Source organism: Aedes aegypti, chromosome 1, assembly GCF_002204515.2.
Source record: "Aedes aegypti strain LVP_AGWG chromosome 1, AaegL5.0 Primary Assembly, whole genome shotgun sequence".
In the NCBI taxonomy this organism is placed as follows: Eukaryota; Metazoa; Arthropoda; class Insecta; order Diptera; family Culicidae; genus Aedes; species Aedes aegypti.
Window position 1 is genome coordinate 300391864 of NC_035107.1, and position 20810 is coordinate 300412673.

Below are 20810 nucleotides of genomic sequence, written 5' to 3' on the forward strand. Positions count from 1 at the left end.
ATAATCATCTTCTATCCAATTATTCACAAAAATAGCTATGAACGGAAAAAAGAACGACTGTGAGCAGACTCTGCTCATCCAGCAATCACGCTCTTTTTACATTTGTTTTGTTCTGGTTCTCCGATGCAAGAATCTGTGACCAAATCAGTCGCTGTTGGTTCGTGAGCGTGTGAGCGTCGATCCTGCTTAATATTGGTTCATTTTGTGTAAACGGCATGATTCTTTCCACCACTGGCTATGGTTCAATTAGTGTGAGACTTCAGTCAATAAGAAATTTATTATAACGTATTGAAAAGATTAAGAGGTTTTGAGCCTCTTTGAGAAAGATTTCTTCAAGAAATCACTCAAAGGACTTTTTCCCTCTTTCAAAATTTGTGTTTAAATAAATAAATAAATAATTCAAACAATAAAACCAGTGTTTTATACAATTTTGGCGACCTGTAGCTAAAAATTGTGACGTGCTGAAACATTTCTGAGAACGGCATCAGGTTCAAAAACCTCAAATTTACTGGAGACACATAATTTTATTCTTGAGACATAATTGCATTATTGAAATCCTACTTAGAAGGCAGCGGCTCACAGGTCTACCCACTACTCGTTTGCTTGACTCGGATGCTGTGATATGACGATGATGATCCCAAAGTAGACCAACCGAGAGCCTGAGAGAGAGGTCCACCAAAAAGGGCCGAAGGTGAGAATCAAAGCTCCCACGCGTGAAATCGCTATACGAGCGCTTTAATTTATGCTCGCACACACTTGTTGGAAATGGGACCGCCATCGCGACGTCGGACGGATAATTTAGACGCGGCTCTTTTCCCGTAGAGTGTGGTGGTAAAGGAATCATGGTGCGGAAGGGATTAGAAGTGACATTAATGAGCATCAGTGGAAAGATTAAACGGTCATACAGTCAGAGCAGGCGAGGATTTAGATTTGTGCTCGCGGGATGAGGGGTAACCGTACCGTGAGCTCATAAAATAGAGGGTCAAAGGCAACTGTAGGAAAGCTAGTGCTGACAAAGTAGGCGTTGGCTGGACAATAATTGATGTTCGATGTGTGTGATGAGGTTTTACATCTATGTATCTCATACAATCAACATGTAGGACTTTTATAAAGGGATGTTGGAAGGGAATCATGGAAAAGAATGTGGCCTTCCTTATCCGGCTACAAAGCAAAGCCATGCTGAAGGTGTCTGCGTTCAATTCCCGGTCGGTCCAGGATCTTTTCGTAATGGAAATTTCCTTGACTTCCCTGACATAAAGTATTGTCGTACATGCCACACGATAATAGAATACGAAAATGGCAACTTTGACCAAAAAAGCTCTCAATTAATAACTGTGGAAGTGCTCAATGAACACTAAGCTGAGAAACAGGCTCTGTTCCGGTGAGGGCGTAATCCCAAGAAGACGTAGAAGCATATGCCAATTGTTATCTTTTTTTAACTCTGCATCCCTTCCTTACATTGTTTTGGGTAAAATTAAAGTTTACTGGGATTTCTCACACATTTCTCATCAATGGGGTAATTAACTAACTTCGATAATGACCACCACATAAGGATAATGATCCATAAAACGAAAGAGACAACGGTAGAAAAAGTGGCCATTAACCAACTTATAGTGTACCATCAGAATCATCTCTACTCTCGCAATCACCGTCGACGAATGTTTTTGCAGCTGTGATGAGATAACAAAAAAAAAAGAGAGAATTCAAGCCATTCATCCCACACTCCACAAGTAATTTGATATCCTTGATGCTCTTGAGACTTGAGGCAAAAAGACATTCCCTGGCTCGGAATGGTCGGTCAATCTGGTGAGAAATTTCCCAACCGATTGTCGCTCTGCGGTTTGGCGGCCAATCAACGTTTAACCACAAGGGACACCCTCCCCCCATCTAATGGATCTCACGTGTATAATTTCGAGTGGTTTCTCGTGGTGATAATCAACGGCAGTCGCCCCCGCTGCCGCCGCCAACTTTGATGAAGAAGAGCGACTTTGCCAGATGTGCGCCACAACGACGACCGCCTCCTACGATTGTTTGTAACCATTCGCCGATCGAGAGAAACGCACGTGGAGGTCTCCGAATTGATATCAACACATTTTTGGCATCCTCTCCCACTGGGCAACTTGGCCTATTATGATCGGTTGCATCAACGCCCGAGTTGCCTACTTTGATGATCTCACTGTGCCGAAATTCGATCCGGCGAACTTGTTGCTATATTACTCTGTTTTCTCATCTGGCCAAAATGCTAAGCAAAACATCCCGTCGGAGATGTTTCGCTCGCTCCGACAAGATATCCCGCCATGGTTGATAATCACTCTTCCGGCTGCCAGATCCCATAAATATTGGCATCGGCAGTCTCTCGATCGGCGGGAGGTCCTGTTGATTGATTTTGTTTCTGGTTTCAGCGGCTCAATTTTCCTTGGAACTCTGCGTAAACCGGTTCGCTGGTGTTGGTCGATAGGATGCAATATTGTTTCTAAAGTGGCGATAAATAAGCGATTCTGAGGATGGGGAGCGGAGGCAAGCTGCTCTCGAGAGCTTTATAATTAAAAACGCGCCTGGTCAGTGCCTTAATTGTAATAATTAAATGGTCTTACGGGAGCAAGCCGGCTGCAAACAGGATTCAATCAGCTTTATGCCACCCATGGAGGTATTCCTAGATTTTGAATTGAAGAAAGTAAGTTTAAAATAATCGAATCGAAATCGAATTGAAATCGAATCGAAATCGAATCGAAATCGAATCGAAATCGAATCGAAATCGAATCGAAATCGAATCGAAATCGAATCGAAATCGAATCGAAATCGAATCGAAATCGAATCGAAATCGAATCGAAATCGAATCGAAACGAATCGAATCGAATCGAAATCGAATCGAAATCGAATCGAAATCGAATCGAAATCGAATCGAAATCGAATCGAAATCGAATCGAAATCGAATCGAAATCGAATCGAAATCGAATCGAAATCGAATCGAAATCGAATCGAAATCGAATCGAAATCGAATCGAAATCGAATCGAAATCGAATCGAAATCGAATCGAAATCGAATCGAAATCGAATCGAAATCGAATCGAAATCGAATCGAAATCGAATCGAAATCGAATCGAAATCGAATCGAAATCGAATCGAAATCGAATCGAAATCGAATCGAAATCGAATCGAAATCGAATCGAAATCGAATCGAAATCGAATCGAAATCGAATCGAAATCGAATCGAAATCGAATCGAAATCGAATCGAAATCGAATCGAAATCGAATCGAAATCGAATCGAAATCGAATCGAAATCGAATCGAAATCGAATCGAAATCGAATCGAAATCGAATCGAAATCGAATCGAAATCGAATCGAATCGAATCGAATCGAAATCGAATCGAAATCGAATCGAAATCGAATCGAAATCGAATCGAAATCGAATCGAAATCGAATCGAAATCGAATCGAAATCGAATCGAAATCGAATCGAAATCGAATCGAAATCGAATCGAAATCGAATCGAAATCGAATCGAAATCGAATCGAAATCGAATCGAAATCGAATCGAAATCGAATCGAAATCGAATCGAAATCGAATCGAAATCGAATCGAAATCGAATCGAAATCGAATCGAAATCGAATCGAAATCGAATCGAAATCGAATCGAAATCGAATCGAAATCGAATCGAAATCGAATCGAAATCGAATCGAAATCGAATCGAAATCGAATCGAAATCGAATCGAAATCGAATCGAAATCGAATCGAAATCGAATCGAAATCGAATCGAAATCGAATCGAAATCGAATCGAAATCGAATCGAAATCGAATCGAAATCGAATCGAAATCGAATCGAAATCGAATCGAAATCGAATCGAAATCGAATCGAAATCGAAATCGAATCGAAATCGAATCGAAATCGAATCGAAATCGAATCGAAATCGAATCGAAATCGAATCGAAATCGAATCGAAATCGAATCGAAATCGAATCGAAATCGAATCGAAATCGAATCGAAATCGAATCGAAATCGAATCGAAATCGAATCGAAATCGAATCGAAATCGAATCGAAATCGAATCGAAATCGAATCGAAATCGAATCGAAATCGAATCGAAATCGAATCGAAATCGAATCGAAATCGAATCGAAATCGAATCGAAATCGAATCGAAATCGAATCGAAATCGAATCGAAATCGAATCGAAATCGAATCGAAATCGAATCGAAATCGAATCGAAATCGAATCGAAATCGAATCGAAATCGAATCGAAATCGAATCGAAATCGAATCGAAATCGAATCGAAATCGAATCGAAATCGAATCGAAATCGAATCGAAATCGAATCGAAATCGAATCGAAATCGAATCGAAATCGAATCGAAATCGAATCGAAATCGAATCGAATCGAATCGAAATCGAATCGAAATCGAATCGAAATCGAATCGAAATCGAATCGAAATCGAATCGAAATCGAATCGAAATCGAATCGAAATCGAATCGAAATCGAATCGAAATCGAATCGAAATCGAATCGAAATCGAATCGAAATCGAATCGAAATCGAATCGAAATCGAATCGAAATCGAATCGAAATCGAATCGAAATCGAATCGAAATCGAATCGAAATCGAATCGAAATCGAATCGAAATCGAATCGAAATCGAATCGAAATCGAATCGAAATCGAATCGAAATCGAATCGAAATCGAATCGAAATCGAATCGAAATCGAATCGAAATCGAATCGAAATCGAATCGAAATCGAATCGAAATCGAATCGAAATCGAATCGAAATCGAATCGAAATCGAATCGAAATCGAATCGAAATCGAATCGAAATCGAATCGAAATCGAATCGAAATCGAATCGAAATCGAATCGAAATCGAATCGAAATCGAATCGAAATCGAATCGAAATCGAATCGAAATCGAATCGAAATCGAATCGAAATCGAATCGAAATCGAATCGAAATCGAATCGAAATCGAATCGAAATCGAATCGAAATCGAATCGAAATCGAATCGAAATCGAATCGAAATCGAATCGAAATCGAATCGAAATCGAATCGAAATCGAATCGAAATCGAATCGAAATCGAATCGAAATCGAATCGAAATCGAATCGAAATCGAATCGAAATCGAATCGAAATCGAATCGAAATCGAATCGAAATCGAATCGAAATCGAATCGAAATCGAATCGAATCGAATCGAATCGAAATCGAATCGAAATCGAATCGAAATCGAATCGAAATCGAATCGAAATCGAATCGAAATCGAATCGAAATCGAATCGAAATCGAATCGAAATCGAATCGAAATCGAATCGAAATCGAATCGAAATCGAATCGAAATCGAATCGAAATCGAATCGAAATCGAATCGAAATCGAATCGAAATCGAATCGAAATCGAATCGAAATCGAATCGAAATCGAATCGAATCGAATCGAAATCGAATCGAAATCGAATCGAAATCGAATCGAAATCGAATCGAAATCGAATCGAAATCGAATCGAAATCGAATCGAAATCGAATCGAAATCGAATCGAAATCGAATCGAAATCGAATCGAAATCGAATCGAAATCGAATCGAAATCGAATCGAAATCGAATCGAAATCGAATCGAAATCGAATCGAAATCGAATCGAAATCGAATCGAAATCGAATCGAAATCGAATCGAAATCGAATCGAAATCGAATCGAAATCGAATCGAAATCGAATCGAAATCGAATCGAAATCGAATCGAAATCGAATCGAAATCGAATCGAAATCGAATCGAAATCGAATCGAAATCGAATCGAAATCGAATCGAAATCGAATCGAAATCGAATCGAAATCGAATCGAAATCGAATCGAAATCGAATCGAAATCGAATCGAAATCGAATCGAAAATCGAATCGAAATCGAATCGAAATCGAATCGAAATCGAATCGAAATCGAATCGAAATCGAATCGAATCGAATCGAAATCGAATCGAAATCGAATCGAATCGAATCGAATCGAAATCGAATCGAAATCGAATCGAAATCGAATCGAAATCGAATCGAAATCGAATCGAAATCGAATCGAAATCGAATCGAAATCGAATCGAAATCGATCGAAATCGAATCGAAATCGAATCGAAATCGAATCGAAATCGAATCGAAATCGAATCGAAATCGAATCGAAATCGAATCGAAATCGAATCGAAATCGAATCGAAATCGAATCGAAATCGAATCGAAATCGAATCGAAATCGAATCGAAATCGAATCGAAATCGAATCGAAATCGAATCGAAATCGAATCGAAATCGAATCGAAATCGAATCGAAATCGAATCGAAATCGAATCGAAATCGAATCGAATATCGAAATCGAATCGAAATCGAATCGAAATCGAATCGAAATCGAATGATCGAATCGAATCGAAATCGAATCGAAATCGAATCGAAATCGAATCGAAATCGAATCGAAATCGAATCGAAATCGAATCGAATCGAATCGAAATCGAATCGAAATCGAATCGAAATCGAATCGAAATCGAATCGAATCGGAAATCGAATCGAAATCGAATCGAAATCGAATCGAAATCGAATCGAAATCGAATCGAAATCGAATCGAAATCGAATCGAAATCGAATCGAAATCGAATCGAAATCGAATCGAAATCGAATCGAAATCGAATCGAAATCGAATCGAAATCGAATCGAAATCGAATCGAAATCGAATCGAAATCGAATCGAAATCGAATCGAAATCGAATCGAAATCGAATCGAAATCGAATCGAAATCGAATCGAAATCGAATCGAAATCGAATCGAAATCGAATCGAAATCGAATCGAAATCGAATCGAAATCGAATCGAATCGAAATCGAATCGAAATCGAATCGAAATCGAATCGAAATCGAATCGAAATCGAATCGAAATCGAATCGAAATCGAATCATAAATGGAAATCCAATCGAAATCGATCGAATAGTGTTGGTAACACAAATAATCGCGACATTATCATTCCTAGGTAAATGCTTCAACTGTTGCATCGCTTCTGTTGGGTTCTCAAACTCTCTGACCGTAGCAACCCACCACCCCTCTTCCATCTCCATCACCATTCTGAATTCCGAATCGTGTGACAGAACGCGTTTCCGTGACAACAGCTGTGTGGAAGTTGCTTTCACTCTTAATAAACGATGCTTCCTGCGTTTGCATTCTACCGTCTAACAACTAGTTAGCATCCATCTCTCACTGAGTCGTGGTGAACTGCTGCTAGCCATCACCGCGTTGTCATCAGCCTCGTTCAATGTTTTGAACGTGTCACAATTTATCCAACCACCGATCGTTTCCTTCCACCACCCGCACCATCGACGATACCGACGCCTGCTATGGCTAGATGATGTTAATGATGACGATGATGATTTAATCAAATTACCACTATGGTATAGTTGGATTCTCGCGTCGTCGTCGCGTTCGTCGCCGATGCTTTGCATGTAACCAACCAACTTGATGTCGGGTAATAAGTTTAGTGTAGCCGAAAATGTGCGACACAAATTTGACAGCTTCATCGGACATCATCACACACCAAGTGGAAGTTTAGTTCTTGGGAGGGAGCGTCCATCAAAGCCAGTTGCTGAAACTGGGAAATGAATGGTGATGGTTGTGTGTTTACACAGCATTACAAACGACGAGTTGGGCCGGATGCCCACGTTTTCATCATCGGCTTCTTAACCGGGGGGAATCGGAGTGGGGGAGGAACCAGTAATTCCGTAAGATTTATGAAGAAATATCGGACGGTTCTAATTAGTGCGGGATTAGCTCTTCTGGGTTTCTGACGGATGGCGTCGTTGTCGCCGTCGTTAAGCTTATGGCTAGTAGTGAAACGTGAGCTGATCCACTCTGTGAAGCAACAGATGCGATCAGAGCAGGCGTCACTTTGGCTTGAAGCATCAATTTCAACGACTACTTGATCCGAAAGTAAAATCAATGTTCTGTGCTGACATTTTGTTTTTCTTACATTTTCAGGACCACCAGGGCCTCCAGGTCCCCCTGGAAAGCGAGGGAAGCGAGGAAAGAAAGGCGACTCGGGTGAACCAGGGGTCGAGGTAAGTTTCAAATATCTGACATTCACCATCAGGGATTTGATTAGTTAAAAAAATGAAATACAGTGAGCTCTCTAGATATAGCTCATAACTCGATATTGAAGGGACCCTAGAGTTAAGGAACACAAAACCAGTGCAAATGCGTTCCAAGGGACCATCGAGGTAGCCATGAAACAATTTACTATGGTTTTCCAACTCGACATCGAGATACGGAACATCAAGTGAGGGAGAGTTAACTGTATCAGTCAAACCTTATTTCAGTCATCCGAATTTCAGCAACACTTGGTCGGTCTTGAGTTAAGTATTTGAAAAAAAACAACCATTTTCGAGCTTAGTAGTCCAGGCACAGTATTATTCCGTCTAAAAAAAAAACAATTTTTGAAAAATTTACAGAAATTATGTTTTTGGTTTTTATATGGTTTGAGTGCCGCTAAATTATGAAAAACTTCAAACCCATTTCAATGAAAGGTAGCTAATTGTTACTCAAACAATAATTCTAAAAATATGGAAAGCTCTTTTAAACTGGTCATCTTGGGCACTTAAAGAAGCTCCCACAAGATTTTGTGTAAGAATTCTATCTTAACTTCGCCTAGTTTTTTTTTTGTTTTTTTCCAGAAATTTTTAAGGTACACTTCCAAATATTTCTTAAAAATGTAATTTGCGAAGGCTCAAGCCGGCGTGATTTTTTATGCCAGCTTTAGCGTGTTGATGCCGAGATTGTGACTTTGATCGAGGATTAGTTATCAACTGGTGAGCTCGTTTCATTCTACCCTTCCCCTATAACCCAGAAGGACGTGGCCGGTGCCTTTCACATTACTTAGTTTGGAGTTCTCGAAATTGGACTTTGAAGTGGGTGCTTTACTCTCAAGCTGCACCTGTTGGTTTACTGTAGAATTTTGATTACTCCGGTGAATCACGGAGTAGCAGTACGGTCATCAATGCTTATACTCACTAGGGCGGTTCAAAATTTAAAAATGTTTTTGAATCCAATCCCCAGTTTATAGTTTTATTTCATAACATAATTACCACACAATTTGTTACGAAAAATCTGAGAGCAATTATTTACACATGATCAGTTCTATTGTTCCAAATTAACTATGAAAAATAATGCAATGAGTAATATTTTTGTGCAAAATATAACATATTGCGTTCAAACTTTGTTAGGTGTAGAAAAAATTGTTTTAATTATTATTATTTGTTACTAATCAGCCACAATTATAACATATTTTGTTGGAAAATACAAGCTATCTGAGTAACAAACTCTGTAACAATACTGTTGTAATCCACTGATCGGTCGAGCATTAGGGCGATTCAAATTTTAAAAATGTTTGAAAATCCAACCTCCCATATGCTGCTTACCATCCTTACCATAAAAATAGTGTTCTGTGAAATTTTCAGCTTTCTAGGTGATGATTCAAAGGTGGCCCAAAGACAATGTAGGTTTATATGGAAATTACTATGGAGAAATTTTGAGAAATGTTCCAAGCACATTACATTACTAGGGTGTTTGGATTATTTCTCAAAATTTCATATGGGAGGTTGGATTTTCAAACATTTTTAAAATTTGAATCGCCCTAATGCTCACCCGATCAGTGGGTTACAACAGTATTGTTACAGAGTTTGTTACTCAGATAGCTTGTATTTTCTAACAAAATATGTTATAATTGTGGCTGATTAGTAACAAATAATTATAATTATAACAATTTTTTTTCTACACCTAACAAAGTTTGAACGCAATATGTTATAATTTGAACAAAAATATTACTAATTGTATTATTTTTCATAGTTAAATTGGAACAATAGAACTGATCATGTATAAATAATTGCTCTCAGATTTTTCGTAACAAATTGTGTGGTAATTATGTTATGAAATGAAACTATAAATTCGATTTTGTACATGTTGTACAAATTTGTTTGGTACATGTTTCGATTAGATTCCCGTTCAAGACATAGTTTTAAGAACCAGTATAAAATTTAGTTTTTCAGCGTGATGCAGAATATCGAATTTACAACAACCACTGTTACAAAAAATGATCACTAAATAACACATCAAGTTATAATTTTGATAGTTTCAGCTAGCCATGTTCTTTCAAAAACTCATGTTGTAAAACCAACTAAGACTCTTTCAGAGATTCCTCCAAGATTCTTTCGAAGATTCCTCCAGAGATTTTATCAGGAATTCCTCCAAGATAATCTTCACCGTAATCCTCACAGTGATTTCTCCACTAGTGTTTTTGCCAGAGATTCCTCCAGAAAGAAATTTTTTTTTTGCCATAATACAATTTAGACCGGTTTTGATAGGGCTCCAGGAATACCCCAGTAATTCTTCCAGGGATTCGAGAAGGGATCCTTTCAAGAATTTCTGCAAAAAATATCTACAGGGATTCCGCTAAATGTCTCCAAATTCCTTCAAAGATTCCTCCAGTAAAATCTTTACTGGGATTTTTCCAGAAATAACTCCAATCATTCCTTAAGAATCTGTTACAGGAACTCATGTAGGATGCTGCGGAGATTTCTCCAGGGATTTGTCAAGCAATTTCTTCTGGTATTCCTTCAGAAATTCCTCTAGGAAATCTTCCAGAGACTTGTCCACTAGGACAATCTCTTCAAGGATTAATCAAGATACTTCTCTTCTTCTGCGTACATGCAATGATACGCCCATGTAGTCCTATCGAGATTTGTTCAGGAATTATTCCGGAGATTTCTCCCGGGATTCCTCTACGGATCGCTTCAGGGATTCTATCAGGAATTCCTACATGTGTTCTACATCTGAACGAATTCCTCAAGAATTTCCCCCAGGAATTCTCCCAGAGTAAGCATATATTCTCCAAGGGTTTCTTCAGATAATCAACTATGGATTCCCCAGAAATTTCTCCAGAAATTCATCCTGTGCCTCTAAAAAATCCTACGGGGATTCCGCCAAGAATTTCTCATTAAATTCGTCCAGAGATTATCCCACGAATTTCTGCAGGAATTTCATCAGAAATTGTCCTGAGAACATTATTAGGAAAATCAAGACAAAAATTCCTCCAGTAAAATATAATACATGAATTCTTTTCAGAAAATCTCCTCATGGATTCCTCCAGCGATTTCACCCGGAATTTCTCCAGAAATTCCTGCATGGATTTCTACAAGGATTATGCCAGGGATTTCTCCAGAAAAATCTCTACAGGGTTTTTTCTAAGGTTTTCTATATGGATTCCACCAGCAAATTTTCTACAGTGATTTAACAAATAATAAACTTAGATAATCCTTCCAGAGACTCCTCCAGGGAAAAGGAAAATCTCTACAGGTATTCCTGCAAAGGTTTCTCGGGATTTTACTTAAGGCATTTCTCCAAGGATTGCTCCATCTCCATATCTACATATTTTCCTCTAGCAATTGTTTTAGGGATGAGCTGTATATTTCAATGAAATATGCTTTTAGTCTACTCAGTCTTCATCATTAAAAGCCGTTCAAAAAACGAAGATCACGTAACCGATAACATATTTGATATTCCAGGAAGTTTTTCAGCATTTCCTTCAAAGGTTTTCTCGAGAATCCCTCCATAGGCTCCAGCAAGAATTTTTTTCAGGAATTACTCTAACTTTTTTCCAAGAAACTTATTCAGAATTTTTTTTAAAAAAACTTTCAAAAAAACTCTTTTTTTTTTTGGAGGAATCTCATAAAAAAAATTACGGGAAAAACTCTTGAGAAATCACCATAGAAATTCATTAAGTTGTTTCTTGTAGAATCCCGAATCAAATTCCTGGAGGAAATCACAGAAATAATTCCTATAGCGAAAATAGCTCTTTCTGGTGGGATCTTTGGGAACACCGCTGGTGGAATCCCTGGAGAAACCGCTGTTGGGATTATGGTAGAGATTATCATTGAAGAATTTCTGGAGGAATCTCCGGAAGAGTACCTGGAGATATTTCGAGAGGAATTCTTAAAGAAATCTTTAGAGCCCTATTTCAACTCAAAATTTCGATTTTTGTCAAAAGTTTTTCATCAGTGATAAAATGTTTCTTCACTTAGAGGTAAAAACATAAATTATGACTTGTCGAATGATGCCGAATCCATAAACATCTTTTTAAAATTTTACCGTAACGGAAATGGTATTCGAGAATGATAATTTTATGTTTGGGAGGCCCATATAGCCGTAGCAGTAAATGCGCAGCTTTTCAGCAAAACCAAGCTGAGAGAAATGGGTTCGAATCCCACCGGTCTTGGATCTTTTGGGATTGGAAATTTTCTCGATTTATCAGAGCATAGAGTATCTTCCTATCTGCCACACGATATACACAAGTAAAAATTGTCAGTCACATTGCACAGTGGTCCAGGAATTAGTTTTAAGCAGAAAGATGCATTTGGAGCTTTAGAATGAAACATTAGACGAAAATGGTCTTCAACAAAGTTGTTGTATTAGTTAAGCCCTTTGTTTGGTGTTATTGAGAATTAAGGTGGACCACATTTTCATAGAAATTGTGTAACTAACTTTCTTATTTGTAGAAATTATATTATACATGCTTCAGCAAAATTGTAGACCATTCAATTTCAAGCAACCTTGCCAAAAAAAGTTTTTTTGTGTCTCTTGAATTGACCGATTTAGAGCTTTTTTCCTACGATGACATAGGGTGGTTCGAACAAAACTGGTTTTCTGGCTCTAGCGTTTTCAATTCAAATATCTCATCAAAGAAGTCTATGAAACACTTTTAGTGCTTTGAAAATGCGTAATTTGGTGAGTGAAGAAACTCGCTATCTCCTTCCGTTCGGGAGTTATTGTTGTTTTTCTAACAATAACATGCCTACTTCGATTGTGAATATCTCTGATTGGGGCAAACTTAAAACATATCTTTTGACGGCATTCAAAAGACACAATTAAATTGTATATTTTATCAAAAAATCTCAGATGTGTTATGTTTGTAACTCTTATAAAATGCCCTGAAAAACAAAGGATTTTTAGCAGAAAAAACTTCAATAACATTTGAACTAAAATAGATATCATCAATATTTTTGCATGCGTTTTGTTAAGTTCTAAAAGTCGTTCATAGACGACTTTGACGAGAAATCTGAAATAAGAAAGATAGGACTATAAAACTATTTTGAAGATGTTCATCGTATGCATTTTGAGCATGAAAATGAAATCTTAGACAAAAATGATCTTCCACAAAATTGTTAATAAAAATATGGGCTTTCATACTGTGTTATTTGAAACTAGCGTGGTCCACAATATCACATAAATAATATATTCAACTTTTTTATTTGCAAAAATAATGGTATATTCTCTTAAGCAAAGTAGTAGAACTTCAAATTTTGATCAACTTTGCCAAAAAAAAAAATTTTCTGAAGCTCAAAATTTGGCCAATCTAGAGCATTTTCCCCAATCATCGTAGGGTGGTCTAACAAAAACAAGTTTTTCAACTCTAGTTTATTTAACATTAACTTTTCATCAAAGCCGTCTATGAACGACTTTTAGAACTTAAGAAAACGCAAATTTTCATGTAAAAATATTGTTTATATCTGTTTTAGTTCAGAAGTTATTGAAGTTTTTGTTACAAAAATAAGACATCTGTAATTTTTTGATAAAATATTCAATTTTATTTTGTCTTTTGAATGCCGTCAAAAGATATGTTTTATGTTAACCCCAATCAAAGATATTTACAAACCATTTTTTCCTACTTGTAGAAATAAAAAACATACATTTTTGAGTGGACTATTTTTAATGAGTGTGTTATTATTGCCGTAATGTAAAATTTTATTGAATTTAAATCTTGGAGCAAATGTTTTGTTACTTTGAAAATTTGTTGAGAAATTTCTGATGGACTTTCAGAAATCTGAAACCATGCGAAACTCCTACAATTTTCCAAAAATCCCAGAATTTACCTATTTTTAGATTTTTTAAAGTGTTGCTTTAAGGAGTATAAAAAGAAATGAAGAAACAACGAAATGTTGAAGCAGATGGACAGCAAAATATAAGTGATTATAAATCATTTCTCTAGAAGTGAGATATTACAGGATAATTAAAAGCTCTGCAATATATGAAAGAATACAATTTTTTCAAGAAGTTTCATCAGCATCTTTTTTAAAAATTATCCTTGCAATCTAACAAAATTGATTTCTTGACTTTCAGATTTCCCAGAATTTAATACAAAATTATTTCGAAATATTCTAAGGAGGATTCTAGATTGAAGCTTGTATCTATACGAATATCTTAATAAATCCCTTCCCCTACCCAATTATTTTGCCAAATTCTTCTCTACAAATTTCTTTCTCGTTATTCTGATCTCAACAACATCCTGTTTTTTTTTTTTTCAAAACTTTCTCTGAAGATTCGAAGGCAAGAGAGATTTCAAAAACATTTTTCTTAGATAATTCATGTATTATCCGGAGAATTGAAGCAGAATTTTCAGAAAACAAATGCCATTGCCAGAATTTCTGACTCAATGTGTGATATTTTTGGAAATGTTTCAGAAAGACTTTCGCTGAACTTCACGAAAGAATCTGTATTTTTTTATGAAAACTGTTTCAAGGACTGCACAGAGAAACCTCTAGTAAAACTTTCAGCAAAAGATTTGACAGAATCATTTTTTTTTTTTTTTTTGAGGAATCGTGAAGGAAAACTTCGAACTTTTGAAAGGTTTAGTTAAGTTTGTATTGTTGATTATATGAACAAATGTGACAATATTGTATGTGGTAAAAGTTATGAAGGCACGCTTCGTTATTCCATGAGATAATTGATCACACTTAATTCTTCAAGGAAAATTGCTTAAATTCTACAAATCTGTTGAAAATTAGTCATAATATCTTGCTTTGCATTGCAAATCTTCAACATATAGTTGAACGCACTTAAGTTTCCCTTTGACATAGCATATGCTTCGCCTTAAACGAATAGTATCCATTATAAGTAATGGAAATATGTTGCAATGAACGATTGATCGTTACAGTTAGCGATTATATCCACCTTTCTTGCTAAAACAACTTTTTTTTTAATATTAAATTACCAGAATATAACTGAACGGTAAAAGCATATACAAATTGAGCTTTTCTCCAGCTATCTGGTCCAAAGACGAGTTTGTCTCCAAACTTACAAAGATAGCTAGGTTGCGTAGATAAAATTAGAAATGTTTTCTAAATTTATTCGGCTCCGTAATGCCGTATGTTACATGAGCCCTTAAGTAGATGAAAAAACCGAATTAAGTACTATACCATTTAATTCCACAAGAGTTTGTATCCTTTGACAGAAACGCGCATTTCAACCTCAACTGTAAGGCCGTCTTCAGTGTCGTGTACTAGACTCGACTTGAAGACGGCCTTACAGTTGAGGTCGAAATACGCGTCAAAGGATACATACTCTAGTGGAATGAAATGGTATAGTACCAAATTCGGTTTTTTCATCTACTTATAGGTATTCTGCTCGAAGATTTATTATCATGAGTTAAAAGTAAAGTTAAAGTGTACAGGGTGTCCGCAAATTATTCGAACAGCAAAATATTGGAAAGATGATCTCACATTGAAAACAATGAAAAATCAATGTCCATGTACCTTTTATAAAACATCTATGTGTTAACACAAAATACAACTTTAAAAAATTTCGAAATGATTGCTTGTTACTGAGATAGGCAAATTTAAATTTTTCGGAGACGTTTTTCCTGAGGGCCGCTAGTCATACTGGGGATGTGTTATCCCTAAAACCTAAAAGAGATGAATCCAAATGTCCTATTATTATTTGAAGTAATCTACAGGTTAGTGGCTTCAAGTTAGACTGGAAATAGAAAATTGTACGGTTCAATTCCAGTGAGTTGTATGGACATTTCTCTTCCGTCATAAAGCTCGGAAAACAGCTCCCTTTAAGACACCTCAATACATTTGGGTTGGTTTTGCAATTATTTGAAATCGGAAATGTGTCAAACTTATTTCTTAAGAATATAATAAGCCAATGTTTAAAACCATGCAAGAATATTGAATTTATTATGCTTGATTGTATAGAGCCAGGTCTTCAAAGTTTGTACGGATAATTTGCGGACACCCTGTAGTTTTTTCATATCTTGTTTGCATTGTTTTTGAGTTTTAAAGAAATTTAAAGGCTAAAAGTCATTGAAGGTATCCTCATACTGTGTCTGATAAGTCGTCAACATTACCGTTCCAATTGGCCAAAAATGAACCCAATGCACAAGGAAGGTTAATGTCATCGATCCTGACATGTCATTGCTTCAAATATAATACTAAACGGCAAGAACTTTCTCTTGAATTGCACCATAAATGATTAGGGCTTCACTATTAGGCCGGCACAAATCTTAACTATTTTTAGACTAGAAAAAAAGTGGTCAATCGGCAAAGAAAGCTCTCAATAACTGTGGAAGTGCTCATAAGAACACTAATCTGAGAAGCAGGCTTTGTCCCAGTTGGGACGTAACGCCAGAAAGAAGAAGAAGACTAGATTCATATCTTCTAGAGAAGACTAGAAGACTAAAAGATTAAAAAACTAGAAGACTACAAGACTAAAACACTACAAGACTAGAAGACTAGAAGACTACAGACTACAAGACTAAAAAACTACAATACTACAAGACTGAAAAATCACAAGACTAAAAGAATAGGAGACTAGAAGACTAGAAGACTATAAGGCTACAAGAATAGAATTCTAGAAGACTAGAAGACTAGAAATCTAGGAGACTAGAAGACTAGAAGACAAGAAGACATAAAGGCTGGAAAACAAGAAGACTAGAAGACTAGAAGACCATGAGACTAGAAAAATACAAGACTGCAAGACTACAAGACTAGAATACTAGAAGACTACAAGGCTATAAAACTACAATACTACAAGACTAAAAAATCACAAGACTAGAAGACTAAGATACTAGAAGACTAGAAGACTAGAAGACAAGAAGACATAAAGGCTGGAAGACAAAAACACTAGAAGACTAGATGACTAGAAGACAAGAAGACATAAAGCCTGGAAGATAAAAACACTAGAGGACTAGATGACTAGAAGACCGGAAGACTATAAGACTAGAAAAATACAAGACTCCAAGACAAAAATACTACACGACTAAAAGACTAGAAAACTACAATACTACAAGGCTAAAAAATGACAAGAATAGAAGACTAGAAGACTAGAAGGCTAGAATAATAGAATACTAGAAGACTAGAAGACTAGAAGACAAGAAGAGAAGAAGACTAGAAGACGAGAAGACTAGAAGACTACAAAACTAAAAAACTACAAGACTACAGGACTACAAGACTGAAAACTTCAAGACTAGAAGACTAGAAAATAGAAGATAGAAGATAGATAAATAATCTGCACTTACACTCCAACCTCTTTTTAAGACCGTTTTTTACCAACGCTTCTTTTTCCGACCACTTGTTTACGACCGAAATTCAGATTAACGACCGTTTTTTATAAATGATCATTATCTTAAAAAGTATTCAAAATAGAGGATCATTATGTTAAGCAAAATTGTTCAGTAGTTAAAGGGCTAACATATGGTGGTCATTCAATTGCGGAATTCTGCCACTAGGCGGCGCTAGTGTGCATAGAACTTTTGTTTTGCGGATATCTCAGGATCCTGGCCACTTAGAGAGATGGCGCCTTCGGCAAAGTTGTTCAGTAGCTCAAGGACTATCATTATTCTAGCCAAAAGATTCGAGATTATGCCACCAGGCGGCGTTAGTGAGCATAGATTTTTTGTTTTCCAGATAGCTTAGGATCCTGACCATTTAGAAAGATGATGCCTTCGGCAGAGTTGTTCAGTAGCTCAAGGACTATCATTATCAAAGCTATGAGATTCAAAATTTTGCCACCAGGCGGCGCTAGTGAGCATGAAACTTTTGATTTGCGGTTATCTAAGGATCCTAGCCACTTAGAAATATGGCGTCTTCGGCAAAGTTGTTCAGTAGCTCAAGCGCTATCATTATAGAAGCTGTGAGATTCAAAATTCCGCCACTAGGCGGCACTAGTGAGCATATAATTTTTGTTTTGCGGATAGCATTGGATTATGACTATTCAGAAAGGTGGCGTCTTCGGCAAAGTTGTTCAGTAGCTCAAGCGCTATCATTATAAAAGCAATGAGATTCAAAATTCCGCCACCAGGATTCGCTAGTAAGCATAGAATTTTTGTTTTGCGGAAAGCTCTTGATTATGACTATTCAAAACGGTGGCGTCTTGGGCAAAGTTGTTCATCAGCTCAAGGACTATTATTATAAAAGCTATGAGATTCAAAACTTTTCCACCAGGCGGCGCTAGTGAGCATGAAACTTTTGTGTTGCGGATATATCAGGATCCTGACTACATAGACATGGCGTCTTGGGCAAAGTTGAGCTACTCAATAAGTTTAGCGAAGACTACATCTTTCTTAGTGGTCAGGATCCTGAGATATCCGCAAAACAATAGTTGCATGCACACTTGTACTGCCTGGTGGTGCAATTTCACTTGAGCAGTGTTGCCAGCAACGAAAAAATTTTTGAACTCTTGATGAAAAGCATTATATTTTTCTGTTCCGCTCAAGTTTGATGGTTTTGATTTTTACTTTATTCTTTTTAAACAGTGTTGCCTGCCACATGAACATTTGTCATTCGGCTGACTGTATGGCACGCAACACTTCCTTCAAATTTGTCGAATATTCGGTATCATTATCTTTAAAATTTTTTGGTATTTCATATCACACCCCCATAAAATTGGCTCTTTTTTTACGACCCCTTGATAACGGTCGTAAAAAGAGGTTGGGGTGTACATTGATTTAGTAATGTATGGCAATAAATGTCACGTAAATGTTCTAAAAGCTATAAAAACACTTCAGTAATGATGATGATTCGCTGATTTGATTTTGACAACCTTTTCATTGTAAGTTAAGGTACAGAAATCTTTGATGAGGGTTGTATGATTCATGTAAATTCCTTCAAATATTCAGTCACGAAAAGTTACACGATTATTTTTAATAAAATTAACGTAAATATTATTCTGCAAGAGAAACTTAAAGAAAATCACACCCGTAGTGGTACCGATAAACATGTTTAGAAAAATTCATACTTGCAATTATTGTTTCTTGTTCTCTCTGGGGTCATGTATGATAAAAACACATTAAACTCACTAAAAATAAGTCACTTTATTTATTTCCCCTCCCGAATTTCCGTCAAACTCGAGGGACGGGTGACATAAGTAAAATTTCAAATTTGTTCTTGCCTTACTACAACCACTTATGCCATTATCGACTACAACTTTCCGAAAATACCTATTTATGAACACTTCACAGAGCTTAAGCCCAGCATAGCACAAAACTTTAAATTCTACAATTTGTGACCGTCCTTCCAGAGCTTGAACCCCCTTCTCGTTTCAACATTGACAACACCCACCAATGCACGATTTTGTCACATATTCAACCCCCTTTATCGCACCATTCAAGTTCTATTGACCGGGACTGCAAAGCAGAGCAAACCTTGACCATCATCGTTTCAGAACAGCAATGGACGTAAGTACACGTGTATGCTCATGGATTTCTCGTGCCCCCTTACTTCACTCTTCCAGATGGATTAGAGCCAAAATGCAAACACTCAATTTTCTTGGACAAATGCCAGACACCGATGGCGACATCCAACGTCCCCGATCCGGAACACGAATTCTACCCCTTCGCTTCTACGGGTACGATGAAAAACCGAGGGAATTAATGAGAATTTATTTGCCCATTGAAACACACACTTTTCCCCGTTCGTTCGCCGTCCGGAATCGGGAGGAAACAAAGGCCCCCCTTATCGGAATGACTCGGCTTCCAGTTCCAACAGAGGAGGGACACACGCCATGCCATGGGATTAAGAATTATTACGAATAAAAGATGCAGAGATTGCAATTCATTTATTCATATGCAGAACTCAGTTGGCGGGTGCCGCTGGGCGATGACAACAATACCTACAGTAGTAGGCGACGCCGTCCAGTCAATTGGTATCGGGAAGGACCACCGGACCCGGAAGGGCCGGAAGGGCACATGCACAAGCAGCAGGCGGTGAAATTCAATTATTTGTTCCATTACCATTCCACTTATCTGTCTCTCGAGTTACGCTTTCCGCTATTTGTTGCATTATTGTCTCCCGCCCGCCGGGTTGGAGTTGTGGTCACCGGAGTGTGATCGTTGGGACAACGAACGTCGTTTTTCCCTTGCCCCGGAGGCATCGGATTCGGAACAGAACGCAAGCACTTGGGAAAGGGATTTTCCACCCCCAGTCTCTGAATGCTCTGCGATACATAGTTTGTTGGCAATGGCGTAGGAACAGGGAACTCATCATTTACTAAAAAAAATCATACAAAATTACCCACATGTCGGTTTTTGTATTTACAAAATGTTTGAATGGTTCGTCAACTTACGTGTCGACATATCTTATATTCAGTCCTCATATTTGTCAAAACGAACAAAAACAACCATGAAGTGCAGAGGTATACTCGGTTCTTATGTATCCCACAGACGCTCAGACGGTTTGACCAACATTGACTCCGCCCCCAAGTTAGTCAAACCAGTTTATGTTGATACAACCGTTTGACCAACTGTCAAGGTTGGTTGCAGCAACACGATATTTCTTCGCATGTTTTTAGACTTGCCGAGAGCGTAGTGGATGTGTGATTGTTATTTTTTTAAATGCTGTGGCTGTGAGGGAAAATCGTTTAGCGATTTTCTGGCAATAATCGCAGAAAGGAAGAGAAGAACTTTCAACATTGCAGTACCGGAAGAAAAGAATATTTAAAATTCGTAGGAAATATTCCGGAAAAACTCTGAAATCATCTCTTTTGGGAAATATTCTGAGCAATCATTGATATGGGAAT

The 20810-nt window shown here is 37.3% G+C and overlaps 1 protein-coding gene across 8 annotated transcripts in view; it reads left to right on the plus strand.

Moving 5' to 3' along the window:
* Nucleotides 1-20810, plus strand: part of LOC110674205 (collagen alpha chain CG42342) — a 658184-nt gene that overhangs the window by 259564 nt on the left and 377810 nt on the right. For all 8 annotated transcript variants that reach the window (XM_021838257.1, XM_021838251.1, XM_021838254.1 and 5 more), the window contains one exon: nt 7947-8026. In XM_021838257.1, coding sequence (XP_021693949.1) covers nt 7947-8026 — 80 coding nt within the window. The remainder of the gene's footprint in view (nt 1-7946; nt 8027-20810) is intronic.